This window comes from Atractosteus spatula, chromosome 18 (assembly GCF_055471065.1).
Source record: "Atractosteus spatula isolate fAtrSpa1 chromosome 18, fAtrSpa1.hap1, whole genome shotgun sequence".
Lineage (NCBI taxonomy): Eukaryota > Metazoa > Chordata > Actinopteri > Semionotiformes > Lepisosteidae > Atractosteus > Atractosteus spatula.
The window spans coordinates 14,980,373-14,999,284 of NC_142723.1; the positions used below are offsets into that span (position 1 = coordinate 14,980,373).

The 18,912-nt window shown below is 40.4% G+C and overlaps 1 protein-coding gene and 1 long non-coding RNA gene across 2 annotated transcripts; both read left to right on the forward strand.

The window, feature by feature from the left end:
• Positions 1–4,553: 4,553 nt before the first annotated feature.
• LOC148818662 (cytochrome P450 2K1-like) lies at positions 4,554–9,984 on the forward strand. The gene is made up of 9 exons (XM_088936530.1): positions 4,554–4,751; positions 5,473–5,635; positions 6,050–6,199; positions 6,554–6,714; positions 7,240–7,413; positions 8,217–8,358; positions 8,752–8,936; positions 9,404–9,545; positions 9,797–9,984. Exons 1-9 carry the CDS (start codon positions 4,554–4,556, stop codon positions 9,982–9,984), a joined length of 1,503 nt encoding a protein of 500 aa, XP_088792656.1.
• A 5,859-nt stretch (positions 9,985–15,843) lies between these two features.
• On the forward strand, positions 15,844–17,900 carry LOC148818663 (uncharacterized). The gene is made up of 5 exons (XR_016094465.1): positions 15,844–15,861; positions 16,064–16,117; positions 16,560–16,640; positions 16,861–16,919; positions 17,328–17,900. It is a non-coding gene; the product is annotated as an uncharacterized LOC148818663 (long non-coding RNA).
• The last annotated feature ends 1,012 nt before the right edge of the window (positions 17,901–18,912 follow it).

The window sequence follows — 18,912 nt, forward strand, 5'->3', positions numbered from 1 at the left end:
GTAATTCAAATACAAATTTAAGCTTACTGTACTTTATTACTGTACTATATTTTAAATAAATAATAATAATAAACTTCATTTTATATAGCGCCTTTAAAGGTGGCTTCTCAAAAGCGCTTTACAGGATGACAATAACAATAAATAAGAAGAATACAACAATAAATAAGGAGAATACACAAGATAAGACACAATTACAATATACAGAGGAGACCGTGGATGGTGGTACTAAGAAGAGCAGAGGGGTGAAGAATGGAACCAGTTCAGTAAAGGCTCTTCTAAAGAAGAGGGTTTTGAGTCTGGATTTGAAGGAGTTTAGAGAAGGTGACTCTCTGATATCCTTGGGCAAAGAGTTCCAGAGCTTGGGGGCATAACAGGAGAAGGCCCTGTCACCCATGCAATGTAGACAGGCTTGGGGGACAGTAAGGAGGGCAGAATTTGAAGAGCAGAGGTTGTGGGGTGGGGAGTAGGGCGATAATAGTTCAGACAGGTACTGAGGTGCCAAGCCATGCAGAGCCTTATAGGTGAGCATGAGGATTTTAAAGTCTACACGGAATTTGACCGGAAGCCAGTGCAAGGACTCCAGGACAGGAGTAATGTGAACACTTGCACTAGACCTGGTCAGGATTCTGGCTGCTGAATTTTGGACATACTGCAGTTTGTTCAGAGTAGATTTAGATACCCCAGCGAGTAGATCATTACAGTAGTCAATTCTGAGAGAATACAAATGTGTTGATCAGCTTTTCAGCCACAGTTAATGATAGCATAGGGCGTAGTCTTGCGATATTTCTAAGGTGAAAAAAAGATGTTTTGATAGTATGCTGCACATGTGGGTCGAATGTTAAGCCAGAATCGAATATAACCCCAAGGTTTTTCAATTTTGATTGAACCTCAAGTACAGAGCCATCTACAGAAAGGGTTACAGGACTGGCTTTACGAAAATCCAAAGTATATTCATAGTGCCCCAATACATGTTACCTTTTGCTTTGTTCAACTCCCTCTGTCAGGTCTTTTTGGATAGTATGTCCACTGTAGAGACAATACTAAGTGTTATCACTCATTTGTAGATCCCGTCATCAATCTGACTCTTCCCATTCGTGTTTGGCTTGAATACAGGTATCGTTTTTGCAAACGGGGACTCGTGGAAGGAGATGAGGAGGTTTGCTCTGTCTAATCTGCGGGACTTTGGAATGGGAAGGAAAGGGAGTGAGGAAAAGATCATCGAGGAAATCCAGTACCTCACTGAGGTGTTTGAAGCACATGGAGGTAGAAGGAATTAAGTGTTTTATTTTTATTTTTCTAGATTAGATTAGATTAGAACCTAGATTATTAACCTGGTTCAAAATAAATCATTAGGACAGAAGCCAATTTAACATCAGATATACGATAAAACTGTTTAGTCCCTGTTCTATCCATTGTAATAAGCAGCAAGTGAAATGTTTCTGTTAAATGTTAGCATGTTATATTTAGCTTATCGTGCAAACTCTTACTTATACACTGCATCCTAGGAAGATGAAAAGTAATTCCACAGTTTAATTCTTCCTGTAAGAAGTGAGTAATGAACTGAAAATGAAGATCAAAACAACTAGTCCTACAACTAAACAACTAGGTAACTAGTCCTGTGCAAAAAGCAGTTTTATTTTATTTAGGTAATATTTACTTTTTATGGAAACACTCCTGATATTGTTTTGATAGTGATGATAATAAAGTAATGAATTAATGTATGAATACATTGGAAGAGCTGTGTCTTCTGTTGTCCTAATGTAAAGGAACAAAAGTTGTAACATACTTATCTTCATAGACTTATATCTTCATATAATAAAACAATATTCTGTTTCTTCTTTTCCACACAGATCTACAATGTCTTCCCTCTCACTGGGGTTTTACTGAAATCTAGAAGGATGCTCATGAGGAACATTGCGAGTATGATGGCAGTGCAGGATTCAGCACAGACACTCACAGTCCATGAGGAGGAGGACTAACCTGTGGTGTTTGCTGTCCCAGGACGCAGGGCTTGTCTCGGAGAGAGCCTGGCCAGGATGGAGCTGTTCCTGTTCTTCACCTCGCTGTTGCAGAAGTTCACCTTCTCTCCCCCTCCAGGAGTGCAGGAGTCTGAACTGGACCTCACTCCTGCTGTGGGCTTCACTCTGAACCCACAGCCTCACCAGCTGTGTGCTCTGCAATGAATGTAATATATGAGGTGATTGAACAGTCTGTTAAAGTACAGTATGTACTTCTATGATCCAATTGTGTCATGCTATTTCAGTTGAATGAAATGTTTTTAAAAAGACAATGTTGAAACTCATCAGGGACTGCTTTAATATCAGATAGTATCTGTTAAAGAACACAGTAGTTAGGAAGAAAATACTTTATTTACAAACTGCAGAAGAGCATGTTGTTCTGGCAAGTAATAAACAATGTAGAAACTCATTACTCATCAGAGACTCTGCTGTAAGCATTTCGTATCAGATCAGTTAGTGACTATTTAAGTCTAACTGTTAAAGCAGTTAGGATTAAGACTAAGCAACTCTGCAAGCAGCATGGTGTTCTTTAGGGCATGTGAAAACAGACTCAGCTTTGAAACAAAGAAATGTGATAATCTGTCTGCATTTCCAGATTCCTGTGCCACAGTATCGGTATAGGGACATAATTCTCACACATGCCGTCGCAGGACAGATCGATCTATTCCGCTTTCATGATCTTGAGACCTGGAATGAGAAAGAAGATACTGCATATGACGTTGTAGAAAACTGTACTGAAATGCTTTACTTGAAACAATGTTTTATGTTTAACACAGTTCATACTGGGTTTTCTAAAGATGCTTTCCTGCAGTTTTTTCTCACTTTTCATACTCTTTTCTTGCCCTTTCAAAAGACCGAAGATTGAAGGCATATAGTTTTTTTCTCTTCCACGTTTCATTTAATGTTTTTTTTTTAAATTATTTCTTTCCACAAGGATGATGGTATAAAGAGACACTATTGCAGGAGTTATTCCACACTGATGCTTTATTCTTTTCTTTGGCAGGTAAACTATTTCACAGACAGAACCTGTAAACTGTGCTGTTTCCAACATTATATCCTCCAAAGTGTATGGAGACAGGTTTGATTATGCTGACCCAGTCTTCCAGGCTATGTTGAATAGGGCTAGTAACATGATCAAGCTCAGTGGATCTCCTGCTATCCAGGTAACAGTTTGTTATGAAAACAACATTAAGAGAAACCTTGGAATAACTTTGGAATGGGCTTAAAGAACACAACAAATACTAGAAAGTTTTCTTTAAGTGCAATACATTCAAAATGCACAGTTTATTAAGCTTTTTAATGTTCAGTATTCATAATGATCTATGAGTCATGGATAATATGATTAATCAGGGTTTTTAAAGCTAATATTTCTATACAGTGTATAGTTAATATATTATATGGTTATATATAATATATGGTTAATTTGTAACAATCCAATTAACCACGATTAGCAAAATTATATATTTTTTGATTACTAGCACCACTGACAGTGCTATGAGCACCATCCCTCGGCCAGGCTAACCATCACAGTTAAACAGGTGAAGAGGGAGTTGAAGAGGCTCCACCAGGGCAAGGCTCCAGGACCAGACAGCGTTTGTCCCAGAGTCTTGAGGGCTTGCGCTGATCAGCTGAGTGGAGTGCTCCAGCACCAGTTCAACTTGAGTGTGTGCCTGGAGAGAGTCCCCGTGCTCTGGAAAACATCATGACTGGTCCCAGTACCAAACAAAGGGCACCCCATCATCCTCAAAAACTACAGACCAGTAGAGCTGACTTCACACATTATGAAGACTCTGGAGAGGCTGGTCTTGGCCCACCTGAGACATTCAGTGAACCCTGATGCTAGGACCCCAGCCAGAGCTTCCCTTCTAACTCCCAGGGCCACTTAACTCCTCAGTCTTGGCCCTGACTGCATCTGTTTCCTCCTGCATTATCCTACATGAGGAGGACCCCCCATCTTCTCTTTCTCCTTCACCACATCTTGCTAGGGTAGACAGTGGGTATCTCTCTATTTCCCTTTCTCACTTTCCCAACTCAAGGTGCAGGCCATTCTCCGTAATACTGTATATATGAAATGTACGTTGGCAATGCAAAAATCATTGATTTATTCAACCATCTCTACACAATGTATTATTTCCTTTTGCATGTTTCCTACTTACAACCCTCTGACAAAATGGTAAAAATGAATTGCTCTGCGCAGGTGAATATTCCAAAACTTACACTTAATGCTCAGCTAAGTAGGCAGTGCTATTGAAGTGACAAGGCACTAGATTTGAAAACGTTTAATAAAAAATACATATTTTATTGGGAAAAGGGCGTTATCTGGGTCTCATATTTGGAATACCTGCATTTCATTACAGTTGGACCAGCAAATGTGAAACTGCAGAAGAAAAGGGCAGGGCATAAACTTGTAAGCCAGTAACATGCAGAAGACTGAAAGGTACATACTGTACTCTTAGTACTTGGTTAGTTCTGTGGTGCTTTATTATATCCTGCTGTTTTTCAAATATTCCAAGGTGTCACCTTGACCAGCGAGCTATGTTTCTTCCAGAAGGTTTTCTGCAACTCTCCACTGTGGCACTGCTTCTGGCTGCTGTGATAGTGATTTCTGTGGTTTATATCTTCATGGGGTCGACACCTGAGTCTGTCAAGACACCTCCAGGACCCCCAGCCCTGCCACTCCTAGGAAACCTGCTCTCGCTCGATCTGAAGAGGCTGGATCTGTCTCTTGTGGAGGTAAGATGTATTAATATTTCACTAGGGATAACAACAAGAATTAAATGCTTTGTGAATGTTTGGAATATTTTGCAAGATAGGTTTGCCTTAAACCACATGGTTAATGGGTAGCCTCCTGGCCACAGGACTCCCATTCAGAAAGAAGTTAACCCAGGGTGGCTTCAAGGAGATGGGAAGCTTGAGACAAAAGCAAAGGGAAGTGTTTGTGTTCGATATACTGTATAGAGACAGTTTTTGTAATGTTGGTGATTAGAAACTGTGTGAGATTGATTTGTCATTGTTATCCTTCCTATATTTCAGTTAATAACTTCCATTATGAATGAATTAATGATTTTTTTTATTTTATACATTATTGATTGTAGTTAAAATGGTGAGTGTTGCTGTGCGAATCTTTCTCTGTCTTTATTATCCCTCTTAACTTCAGTTAATAACTTCCATTACTGTAGGTTGCTATTATTGCCATTAGAGTCATCGATGGAATGGATGTTATTTTGTGTGATTTATAGTCAGCTCCAGCCTTGAACAAGCTTTTCAAAATAGTTGTGTGACTGTAGTCACGTAGTCATGTGGAGTGTAGTGCAACACAGCTGAATTTTTTAACTAGAAATTTTTAATTAATAATATATTGATAAACAGGAATGAATTTGCTACTGTGTACATTATTGATGGTAGTTAAACTGCTGAATGTTGCTGTGCAATTCTCTGTCTCTCTGTGCCCCAGTTGTCTAAGACGTATGGCAGTGTCTTCACTGTGCACCTCGGCCCCATGAAAGTAGTGGTTCTGGCTGGTTACAAGACAGTGAAGGAGGCGCTTGTTGACTACCCTGAGCAGTTTGGGAACAGGCTCATCACACCGATATTTCATGATATCAGTCACGGACATGGTAAAAATATTTCTCCTGGACCACAGGATGACTTGTATATAATTCAAATACAAATTTAAGCTTACTGTACTTTATTACTGTACTTTATTTTAAATAAAATCCAAAGTATGTTCATAGTGCCCCAAATACATGTTTTGCAGTCTCTATAAACTTTAATTGAAGTATACTGTACTTTATTTTAAATAAAATCTAAAGTACTCTATATTCATAGTGCCCCAAATACACGTTTTCATTCTCTCTAAACTTTCATTTGCAATTTTCAAGTTTAAGTGTTACCTTTTGCTTTGTTCAACTCCCTCTGTCAGGTCTTTTTGGATAGTATGTCCACTGTAGAGACAATATTCAGTGTTATCACTCATTTGTAGATCTTGTCATCAATCTGACTGTTCCCATTCATGTTTGGCTCGAATACAGGTATCGTTTTTGCAAACGGGGACTCATGGAAGGAGATGAGGAGGTTTGCTCTGTCTAATCTGCGGGACTTTGGAATGGGAAGGAAAGGGAGTGAGGAAAAGATCATCGAGGAAATCCAGTACCTCACTGAGGTGTTTGAAGCACATGGAGGTAGAAGGAATTAAGTGTTTTATTTTTATTTTTCTGTCATGTGTTTTCCAGGGTTTTTTTCTCTCAGATTCTTTTAAGATTGTCGCTTTTGGAGTCTAGGGACAAAATCTTGTCTTTCAGTTTAATGGAGGGCTGAGACATTCCTCTCTCCAGGAGCCCCTGAGCTGTGAACAGGCCTCGACAGTGACAGTAATCAGGGACAGAGTCAGGAAGGGAGAAGTGGAATTGGGCTCTAGTGAGCACTGGTGAACTGGGGTTCGAGAGGTGAAACTGGGAGCACACAAGGGTGGTGGTATAAAGAGACACAACTGCAGGAGTTAATCTAGATTGATGATCTATTCTTTCCTTTGGCAGGTAAACCATTTGAAACCAAGGAACCTGTATACTGTGCTGTTTCCAACATTTTAGCCACCTTAGTGTATGGAGACAGGTTTGATTATGCTGATCCTGTCTTCCACAGTATGGTGAACAGGTCTATTCACAATTTCAAACTCACCGGATCCCCTGTTCTCCAGGTAACCTAGATTATTAACCTGGTTCAAAATAAATCATTAGGACAGAAGCCAATTTAACATCAGATATACGATAAAACTGTTTAGTCCCTGTTCTATCCATTGTAATAAGCAGCAAGTGAAATGTTTCTGTTAAATGTTAGCATGTTATATTTAGCTTATCGTGCAAACTCTTACTTATACATGGCATTCTAGCAAGATGAAAAGTAATTCCACTGTTTAATTCTTCCTGTAATAAATGAGTAATGAACTGAAAATGAAGATCAAAACAACTAAACAACTAGGTAACTAGTCCTGTGCAAAAAGCAGGTTTATATTATTTAGGTAATATTTACTTTATATGGAAACACTCCTGATAGTGTTTTGATAGTGATGATAATAAAGTAATGAATTAATGTAAGAATACATTGGAAGAGCTGTGTCTGGTGCTGTCCTAATGTAAAGGAACAAAAGTTTTAACATACTTATCTTCATAGACTTATATCTTCATATAATAAAACAATATTCTGTTTCTTCTTTTCCACACAGATCTACAATGTCTTCCCTCTCACTGGGGTTTTACTGAAATCTAGAAGGATGCTCATGAGGAACATTGCGAGTATGATGGCCGAGATAAACCAACTTGTGAGGCAGCTGCGGCAGACCTTACAAGAGAACGATAAGAGGGGACTTATTGATGCGTTTTTGATCAAACAACAGAAGGTAAGAGAACTGAGGGGATCCGTTTCTGTGGACGTCTGTCTTTCCAGAGACTGGTTAGTAAATACAGGTCAGATTTCCTCTCTAACTAGAGAATGAAAAGTCAAATTGATATTTCATTTGACCTAAATTTGGGAAGAGAATAGTTTGTTTATTTTAATGAGCCAGGCTTGTGTCACTTATCAATTATGATTCCAGGGTTCCAGTGTGTTCGAAGTCCCAGGTAATTTAAGGAATTTTATGCTTAAAAGTGGCCTGCTCTGGAAATCCAGGCCCTACCAGACTTGTGGTTTTATTTTTGTTAAAAATGTTTAGAATACCTGAAGAAATAAATTGTTTAAAAATCCAAATAAGGTCCAAGGATACTTTTAATCCTGTTTAAGATGTCAATATTCTTGAGACTTAATATACTGAACACACCAGAGAAGGTCAAAAGCAAAATGTGTTCATGAACACTGGGATAACGTCATCTCTCCTGTAAGCAAAACATTTGTCTTCTATTTCTACACTAATGAAAGTTGCTTATTAAATTCACATTATGTCATGCAAAACTGAAGAGATCTGCAGAGTTCTGTCCTATGTTGTCTGTATTACAGGTCTTAACATGACTGATGATGCCTCAGATATCACCGCCTGCCAATAAACCCTGTATCAGGTGTTAACCCTTAACACAGCTAAAGAAGGCATCACAGCAGAGCTCAGTCAAGTTACACAACAAATAATAATACATAGTATCACTGCTACACTACTGATAGCTGAGTTATAAATCACCATCCTCATGAAACAATTTCTTTATTTTAATTCAGGTTTCAGGACAGACAGATTCCCATTTTCAAGAGGATAACCTGATAAACACAATTGTTGCCCTACTTGCTGCTGGGACTGAAACAACAGGCACCACACTCTGCTGGGGGCTGCTGCTGATGGCTAAATATCCCCACATCCAAAGTAAGAGCTCCCCCTGCTGACTCTCTCAACACTCTGGATTACCAGGCAAGCTTTAAACATTGTTAAACAATAAGATTTTTTAAAAAAACAGCAGGGCTACCTCTGAATTGGAGTGCCAATCCATCACAGGGCCCACAAATACAGGGGCAGTTTCAAGACACCAACTACCTTAAATAGCAGGTTTGAGAGGAACCAGAGCACCAAGAGGACATGCAAACTCCACATGCATGCATCCTAGAGGATGTGCAGGACTCCAGAACCCTGCATGTTTTCTAGGTCTAATAATGAGCTCAATGTGGGCATCAAGAACAGACAAAAAGGATACACCCACAGGGCCTGGAGTTGTACAGTAATGTATTGGACAGCAGTGTTTATCTGTCTTTTCTCACACAGAAAAGGTTCAGGAGGAAATTGAGAAGGTCGTCGGCACAAAGCAGCCGAGGGCTGAACATCGGAGAAGCATGCCCTACACCGATGCTGTGATACATGAAATCCAGCGCCTGGCAAATGTCATTCCACTGAACCTTCCTCACATGACAGCGGCAGATGTTCACTTCCAGGGCTACTTCATCAAAAAGGCATGTAGACGTCACTCTGTCTCATACTGCTGATCAGGTGTGTGTTGGGATTGATAGTGCCAGCTCCATGTCTTCAGTGGTATATAACAGAATTAACAGAAATTCTTATTTGAAGAATTACCATATGAAGTAAGTGAGTAAAATACAAAGCTTTAGTGAAGTAGTGAGACCTGATCTAAAATGTTATATAAGGAGGGGATTGATGGTTCTAAACCAGAAATCTTGATAAAGGAACAATGCAAAAGGATTTATCTCTGTATAATTCCATAAATAGAAGTTGCCAAATTTCTGGGAGAGGTCATCAATGGTAAAGGTCATAGTGAAAATACTCATAGTTTAAATATTTTTTTGACCTTTAGTGGAGTGAAACCCAGCAGATCCAGAATTACTTCTGGATTGGAAGTGAGAATCTTTGCTCTTATGAATGAAAGGCGAGCAAACTTCTGCTTGTCATTGGCTCACTCCAGGGGACCCCTGTGTTTCCTCTGCTGACCTCAGTGCTCCAGGATGAGACCCAATGGGAGACGCCTCATCAGTTCAACCCTGCTCACTTCCTGGACCCTGAGGGCCAGTTTGTGAAGAAGGACGCCTTCATGGCGTTTTCTGCAGGTACAGGGCTGCAGTGTGCAGCTCATTTGCAAAAGACACTATTTATATTTTATTTTGCATCTAATATGAATGACACCTGCATTTAACAGAGTTAATAACATATGGTCTAAACATTTAAATAGAAGGTATAGGTCTTGTGCGAATGTTTCAAGTGACGTGGTGGGTGAGCAATGCAGCCCAAAATCAGTGACACCCAATGCTGCAGTACAGGATCTTACAGGAGGGCTAATCTATGGTGTTTGCTGTCCCAGGACGCAGGGCTTGTCTCGGAGAGAGCCTGGCCAGGATGGAGCTGTTCCTGTTCTTCACCTCGCTGTTGCAAAAGTTCACCTTCACTCCCCCTCCAGGAGTGCAGGAGTCTGAACTGGACCTCACTCCAACTATGCGGATCTCTCTGAACCCACTGCCTCACCAGCTGTGTGCTCTGAGACGGGGGTAGGGCACCAGCTCTTATGTTCGAATGTCTATGAGACTCTTAGTTAAACCCATACAATGCAATTGCTTCATCGTATGCTCAGTGAAGCCTGTGCTCGAGCCACACGTATTGATTTGTACTCTTCTTCCTGTTTGAACTATTTTATTCAAATATATATTGAAGGAATTTTCCAACTCTGGATATTTACTATCTATAAAGTGCCAATGAATGCATGTGGTCTGAATCTTTGGCTTATTTGCTCTTAAAGTGAGTCATTTGCCCAGCTTTGTCTATAAATTGTAACAACTGTGAACCAAATAAGAAAGAGATTCCTGTCCAAACCATATGATGCTGTTAGGATGTGTCTGCTGCATGTTGGAAATTGCCACCTGGAAAATGACAGATGATCAGGTGACAGTATTAAAACCAGGAACCAACATCTACCACAGTTGGCATGTTCTGCTGACTGGAGATAGAGGGCTGATCCTAAGCTGTGTGATTTCAAAAGAGGAAGAAGGATGCGACCGACTGGAGTCAAAGGGAGTTTTTGAGAGAAGTATCCAGGAGAGAGCGTTTTGTTTGGGAAGCCGATAAGCAGCTTAACTGTCCAGTGAGTGAAGTGAGGACATTGAAGGAGCCTGTCACTCAAAAGCTAGGCTTTTGGTTTGCTGTCCTATGTTGTTGATACAGTATAAGCAAAATAAATAATCTTCAATTGTTCCAAATAAAAGACTCAGCTAAAGCTAAATTTAGTGTGATAACCAGTCTACATTCCCAGATTCCTGTGCCAAAGTTTCAGTACAGGCATATAATTATCACACATGCCATCGCAGGACAGATACTGTATGTTTTCATGAGCTTAAGACCTGGAATGAGGAAGAAGATACCGCATAAGATATTGTAGCCAACAGTACTGACATGCTTGTGCTTTATTTGAAACAATATTATGTGCTTACCATAGTCTTTGCATTAATCTGCGCTGCAAACATTGAAGTGCCCTTGAATTGAAAGGTGCTTTTGTCTGTTTATAAGTTATTGATCCAATTTTAAATAGCACACATTTAAACTGTTTTAAACTGTGAGGTTAACATATGGGTAATAATTTGTAAGGTTGCCTGGAAAAGTGTCTCTGACCTTGGAAGGAAAACTGAAGGCAACTCATGATGCTCTGTGCGTCCCTGAAGAAAGCCCCATCCTGGCACAGAAATAAACACTGGAGGACCAGCTGGTCATGTTTTCAACTGACTGTTCTCTGGGGTTGTGTCTATTCATTTGATATAAGAGTTTACACTGTATTATAGGTTTAGTTTTATAAGCATTTTGCTTTTATGGAGCAGTATTTATAATTAGGTATAATAAAATGCAAAGGACACTGGGAAGAGGCAGTTATGTTGCTGCCTCACAGCTCTTGGGTCATTGATACAGTTCCAGTCTGGGATGCTTTCTCTGTGGAGTTTGTATGTTCTCCTTGAATCCAAGTGTTTTTTTAACCAGGTGATTGCAATCCTTACAAGCGATATGTGGCTTTCTGATATCTGATACACAACAAAATACTCACAGAATATTTTCTGTGACGGTATTACAGATGTGTGCATGTCTGTGTCTGTGTGTCTGCCCTGCAAGGGACTGGTGTCCTGTCCAGGGTGTACCCTGCTATGGGCCCCTTGCTTGTCAGGATAGATGCCAGCTCCCAGCTCCCTGGATTTCAGGAAGCAGTTAGACAGTGAATGGATGTATAACAGAAAATCTTGATGAATTAAGTTTGATTTAAATAGTGTAAGTACTGGTGTACAGATATTTTCTGTGGTACAGATGAAGAAGATGCAGAGCTCATGTCCTCACAATCATTAACTGCAACCCTGGGTATTGTATGATTCTGAGGCTATGCTTTGGGAAGATTTCTCTATTCCTGGAGAGCTGCAATTCAGAAGTTTAGGTCAGCTTTTAACTATTACCATCTACATGTGGAACAACGTCGTACTGACTACTTAAGCTTGCTTGAGTATGCAGTAAATCATTCCAAATATTGGCATGCAGACTGAATGCACAATCCAAGCCGTAGTTGGGGGCAAGCAGAGTTCGTAGCCAGTTAGAGACAAGTAAGCCCAGAAGGAATCCTGAGACATAACCAAAAAAACACAAGAGCAGTTCAAACCCGGGTGAAGCCAAAGAGAGCGCAGGGAAAATCCAAAGGTGTCGTCGGACACACAGGCACAGTCTGAAACTGAGAAGGGACAAGTGAAGCACAGTGAAGCAACGGAAACGAACACCAAGGCCAGAGATAGGACTCTCTAAGGCTGAGTGATCAAGGGGTGGGAAACCAGGTCTGAAATATCCTGAGGGACTGAGGTGAGTAATAGTTAATATCTGACAGGTAGTTCTGATTTTCTACCAGATCACAGTGTCATGGTAGTTGATTTGCAGTTACCTTGTTCCTCGGGAGAGTCTTCCAGTGATCAAGCGTGGGTGAGTATTACAGTACCTCTCCCTTAAGGAGTGACTATGAGCACCAGGGCTTGATAGGGCATCAGGAATGGAAAGAGAGCATTGGGTCAGGAGCATGTAGCTCCCTAGCAGGCACCCAGGTTCTTTCCTCTGGTCCATGCACCCCTCCAATGAACTATGTTTTGAACGCTGTCCTGGACCTTTTGGGAATCCAAAGATGCAATGAGATACTGGTTCCTGAAATCCCTCAGAGGCGCAGAAGCTTTGGCAGAAGCAGCTGAGAGAGTTCTGGATTTAGCAGGCTTTAACATGTTAAGATTCCTGTGCCAAAGTATCGGTGCAGACACATGATTATAATACATGCCATCACAGGACAGATTTGTTTTGCTTTCATAAACGTCAGACTTGGAATGAGGAAGAAGACGGTGCATATGATGTTGTAGACGACATTCCATGCGTGAATTACTGCTACAAAGGTTGAAGTGCCCTTGAATTGCCCATCTGTAAATCATGAATCTGATTATAAATAGCCGACATATAGTTTTAAACTCTGAGGTTAACATATTGGTAACAATTTGTAAGGTTTCCTGGAGAATTGTCCATGAAGTTGGAAGGAAAAGTGAATGAAACTCATGATGTCTCTGTGTGTCCCTGGAGAAAAGCCCTTGAAGTCACAGAAATGGACACTAGATGCACCAGTTTTCAATAGACCGTTTTCTAGGACTGCATACTTTTGACAACTCTACGCACATACAGTAATCTTCATACTCTGTATGTGTACCTGGGCATGGTCCTAAACTCCTGATAGGAGCATCACTTTACCATTTTACATGTGCATACCAAGGCTTCAGATGTCATCTAATAATGACATCATTTATACATATTTTTATTACGACTATCTACAGAAGCTTATTAACGCCACCAATAAGAAATATTCATTGCGTTTACAGGCAAAACATATTTTTTTTCTCTGAGGTGATAATACGTTTCCGTAATTAAAGGAGACAGCATTGCTTTTAAACGCGAACAATATTGTGTTTATCCGAGATAATTGCGTTTAAACGCGATTGTTAATTTGTGAACATTATGTACTATATTAATGTCTTATATCGGCGATAATATTGTACCATTGTACAAGTAGAAGTAGCATTGACTTTAACAACAGAAGAATATCGTCACACTCCTCGTTTTGGAAAAAAAATGTAAAGGAGCACGTGTTTTCTATTCATCCAGTAGAACATCTTGTTTGTCAGTGAACACTGCAGCGTTAAACGTGGACTGTTGTCGCCGTTTCTGTGACAATTAGAAATGACGCGGCTTTCCAAACATATGTGAAACTGTAGAAACATGTACTTTACACAGGTTGATCATCGAATGGAATACATTTAAGATGACTTGACAGCAAAACTTATGCCTGCTTACTATAACCGTCGGCTAACCATCGTCGTCTTTGTACTGAAGTACTGATGAGGTAACCTTATTGAGACTTCAATTGAATATTTAGGATTTGTTTTCAGTTAAATTGAATTCAAAATGCTTTATTCACCCCCAGGGTTTCACGAAGAGTAAAAGGTTAGAAATAAGAGTCAGCTTTGTGTCAGAAACTGTTTCAGAATTACTGTATTTTGAGTTTGGATTAAGGTGTAACAGTTATTAAACTGTTGGTGTCTGTTAGTCAATGTCCTCTGTGATTATTGAACGTCACTCATTGACGGTGGTACCCCAACACTTTTCACTGTATAACCTGTATGCACTGTATGATACGATATGGAATTTTGATGACTTTTTAAATTCATCTAAATGAAGTTGCATCTCTCTCTTAGAGATGACAATTATGAGTTCATATAAAGCTCCTAAATACCTGTCGCACGGTGTTTCCACTAGTTCATAGTCATAGACACCATTTTTACCACCCGCACTCTTTGCACTTGACTACAGTAACTTTAATATCTCATAGAATATTAATTATTAATTAATTAAATATTCATTATGCTCCATTCATTGCAAAACTAGTTATTATATCCTCATCGCTATTCTGTTTTCTAGGCATACAGCAGTTCACATTCTATTTACATGCATCGCTTTTGATTTTTACATCTTTAATCTGAGGGATTAAACTTTTTGTGGATCCTTGTCAAACGCCCATGGAAATAAATAATTTCGTGACACCTACTTTTTTAAAGGAACTAAAGGGATACTCTGCCGGGATACTTTTATACACCAGCCGGTGTATAAAACATTTAGATGAATTTTAATCGTTCATGTAGTTTTATAAAAAAGTTGTTTTAAGAATCATTTCAGACATTTTGTTTAAAAAGCAAAAACAACACTTTAACCTCTTTGACACACAAAATACTAGCTCCTCCAACTGTACTGCAAATTTTGAAACTTTATTTTTATACTGTCATGTCACACAAAAATAATAGGTCATGTCAATTTGCAAAAAAAAGGCTAGAAAAGTGCTTTACAAAGGCGTTTCAGTAGCTTTAATGCTTGAAATGAGAGCAAACAGGCGAATCGCCTCGTCTCGGGGCTGTGACTTGGCTTTAGGCTGAATAAGAGATGTACATGGTCGGTCTTTTGTGTGGCCGGCCTGGTGGCTCCGCGGGCTGAACCATCGGACACGTCTAAAGTTCAGAGAGCAGATCGACTCCCGGAGAGTCGTGTGAGTTGAAGTCGAGCCCCGAGCCTCCCCGTCAGTCTGAGATCTAAGCCCCGGGTGAAGCTCTCATGCTGTCGGGGTGAGTTTGTAAAGGGGCTGTTCTCTACCACGCCGGCCGTTTTGGGGGGCTCCATTTTCGGGGCCTTCCAAAACAGGGAAAATGGGGGGTTTAAGTCCTTTATAAATGCATAGATCGGAATTCAATTCGAAAAAGCAGCCCCTTATACCACTGAGACACCTTCAGGACAGGTGTGGCACTAGCAGTGAGAGAGAGGTGCAGTCCTAACTAGGAGCGACAGGGGTCTCTCTCCAGCACATTTCTCTTGATTCGACCAGCTGGCCGCAAGCTAAACGAGTCCGGCGAACAGTTTTGTAGGGGAACGTCACTGAATTGGGTTCTCTGAAAATCCTTAGCCGTTATATGCTTTATGTGTGATTTGGTGAGTTAAATTTTCTATTTATCTTCAGTACCGTGAGTGCTGAGCCCTTGTAACCGAGTGCACAGCTGTCATTCAGGAGCCGAGCCCGCCCCCAGAGTGACCTTCCTCAGCGGACACGCCCCGTCCACCTGTTCCACAGGTGCGCCCGGCAAGATGGCGGCGGGGCGAGTTTCTGCGGCGTGAGGTGCGTTTGCGTTTTATTTCTAATTTCTTAATTTAAAATACAAAAACTCAAATTTTACTTTGAGGAAAGTTAGACAAAAATGCATTGCTTTTGCAACTTTCGTTAATTGCATTCGTTCCTGTTTCTCCTCTCGAAGTTTTAGAAGTCTGCGGTCTCATACTATCTTTCATGTAAGTATGTTTTTATTAGATAAGGTCTGGTTCTTTTAACGAAAAAAGGCTGTAGTTAACCTTCAAACATTTGCTTTCTATAGTTTGTAGCTGTGAAATCTCCGCTTGTCGGATTCGGGCTATAATATCGGTTTCCGCTCCGAAATAATAAAACATTGTGATGGTTTAATATACTGATTCGTATGTTTTTGTATTTCTCCAGGTGAGAAAAACATTTCAAGAACGAACCTCCGGTTATGAGAGTGTTTTTTCCAAGGTAAGTTCTATTTCTACCTTGCACTATATTGTTTGAATTTGTGCAACTCGACGAGGCAACACGTATTTCCCAACGTTTTAACGCCAGAACGGGTTTATACTAACTATATAACTTCTGCTCCTTTCGTTGTGCTTTTGTTGAATCGAAATTGAAACTCTAAGGCGCTGGTTCTTTTATTTATCAATTGAATCCATTGGGTGAAGATGGATAATACCAACTTATTTGCACGATGGTTTTCAATGCGTCGAGTTAAATCGAATATGATAAACGCTATGAGTGGCACTTGATCTTAAATTTAGAAGTAGAATTTCAAAAATGGATCTTCTGTAAGGCTTTATTTTAAATGCAAAAACTCAAATTTCACTTTGAGAAAAGTTAGACAAAAATGTATTGTTGTTGCAACTTTTGTTAATTGCATTTGTTTGTTTAATTTATGTTTTAGGACGCCGAAATGAGTGTTCTGTTTGAGCGTGCTCTCGAAGTTGTAAAAGTCTGCATTCAGCGTTCTTATACTACTTTTCATGTAAGTATGTTTTTAAAGACATGGTATCTCTAGCTCCGTTTCCTTTAACGAAAAAAGCTGTAATTTATCTTCAGTCATTTGCTGTATAAAGTTAGTAACTGTGTATCTAACTGATAGTATCTGCTTTTCGGAATCGCGTTATAATTTCGCTTTCCGTTCCGAAATGATAAGTTTTGCAAAGATTAAATGTACTAATTCGTATGTTTTCTTATTTCTCCAGGTGACAAAAGGATTTAAAAAAACGGCCTCCAGTTATGAAAGTGTTTTTTTTTTCCCGAGGTAAGTTTTATTCTTATCTTACGCTATATTTATATTTGTGTATGAAAGACGACTCGTATTTTACAGCATTTTAACACCAGAACGGTTTTATACTAACGTTATCACTTCATTTCGTTTAGTTGTGCTTTTGCTGAATACAAATAGGAAACACTAAATCGCTGGTTGTTTTTTATGGATTCTTTTATTCATAATAGGCTGAAGCTACTTTCTAAATATTAGTAGTGGGACTGGGGTGTATCTGGGATTTCTCATGATGTTACCTATTGTTTGCTTGTTGAAATTGAGCGTGTTTGTATGTTTCTTTATTGGGGCAGTTTTTTTTTTAAAGTTAAGACTTCAGAATTTGAAGTGAATCGATTCTACAAGTCCGATATCTTGTTAACTTGATCCTTTTTCTTTTGCCTTCAGTTCTGCGGCTCCTGGTTCTCTGCGCTCCGACGATCTCCTTTCCAGCTCCACTCCAGCAACTCGACGAGCGTTGGCAAGTTCTTCTCGACAATGTGTGCTGCTTCTTACATTTGATTTTTGATACCAGTGGCTTGATCTGTAGTGTACCCTTTGTATACTGATATATACTGTTGTTAACTTGCATGTTTCATGTTGACTGCTGCTATTGTATGTGCTGTGCCTTCAGTTCTCGGCGCTCTGACGATCTCCGGCATTTTATTCTTGACAATGTGTGCTTTTTGTTACATTTGATTTTTGTTACCAGTGGCTTGATCTGTAGTGTACCCTTTGTGTACTGATATATACTGTTGTTAACTTGCATGTTTCATGTTGACTGCTGCTATTGTATGTGCTGTGCCTTCAGTTCTCGGCGCTCTGACGATCTCCGGCATTTTATTCTTGACAATATTTTATTGCTTTTTGTTATATTTGATTTTTGTTACCAGTGGCTTGATCTGTAATGTCTCGATTCAGTGCTGTATTTTATTCTTGACCTGCATGTTTTGTTGACTGCTGCTATTGTATGTGCTGTGAATTCTGCAATAAAAACTCTCCTTTCATTGTCTGCATTGTCCTGTATTTTCGAAGGTGCGAAGGGTTGTCTTGCAGTGTGCGCCACGCACCGCACTACTCTGACTTGGAAAAGTGCGAAGACTCCCGCCTTTTTAGATGGTCTATGGGGGGAAAGGGTCCCTAGGAGGGAGCCTGGGTAAAGCCCTGGGGGGAGGAGAACCGAGGATAGCTCTAGCCAAGCCCCCTCACTCCCAGCAAGAGGGGAAGGCAGGCTGGAGATGGCCTCGGCCCGAGAGAGAGGAGGCACCCAGGGCGGACTCAGCCTATCAGTCACAGCTTGCAACCGACAGCTTTCTAAGTCCACACCCCAGGAGACCTGCCTCTCTGCAGGGACCAAAGCCACCACCAGCCTGCCATCCTCTCCTGCCGGGAGCGAGTGGGCTTGGCTAGAGCTGCGGTCAATCAGCCAGCCCCCGCCTACCCCTCTCCAATGAGGGGGGGTGGGCGAGGCTCGGCTTGATTGCTACCACACCCCGAAGAAGACCCCAGATACTAAGTTTTTTGGCGGGAAAATCTGGACACGCTTAAAAAGGGGGTAGCCTTTGACCTTTTCAAGTCAAAAAGCGATAGGGGGTCCCCTTGCGGCCACAAGCTGTTAGCAAAATCTCTCCGCCAAAAAACTCACCAACATCGGGGTTTTTCAGGGCCAAGGGGGTACAGAACTCTGCACAAGAAATGAAAGAACAAAATCAAGGTTCAATCAACCATTTATTTTGCGAAAATGGCATACAAAACAAAACATTACAATACGTCGGATGCACAAGCTTCGAAGTGAAAATGAGCATGCATTTCAATTACAAAGTGTCAAAGCACGGCTACATTAACGCTAAATACTGTTACAAGTCAACAGAGTAAGAAAACATTTGCAAGCAACTACATGTTAAAACAGAAACATACAGCACGTTACTGGTTCTCCGAGGCTTCTGACGAGGCAGCGACCGGAATGAAGACTGGAACTTCGTTTCATTTCCTG

Coding starts and splice junctions, on each gene's coding strand:
- LOC148818662 (XM_088936530.1), top strand. CDS start 4,554: ATGTTTCTTCCAGAAGGTTTTCTGCAACTCTCCACTGTGGCACTGCTT. Junction 5,636..6,049: donor TGATATCAGTCACGGACATG/GTAAAAATATTT, acceptor GCTCGAATACAG/GTATCGTTTTTGCAAACGGG. Junction 7,414..8,216: donor TTTTGATCAAACAACAGAAG/GTAAGAGAACTG, acceptor ATTTTAATTCAG/GTTTCAGGACAGACAGATTC.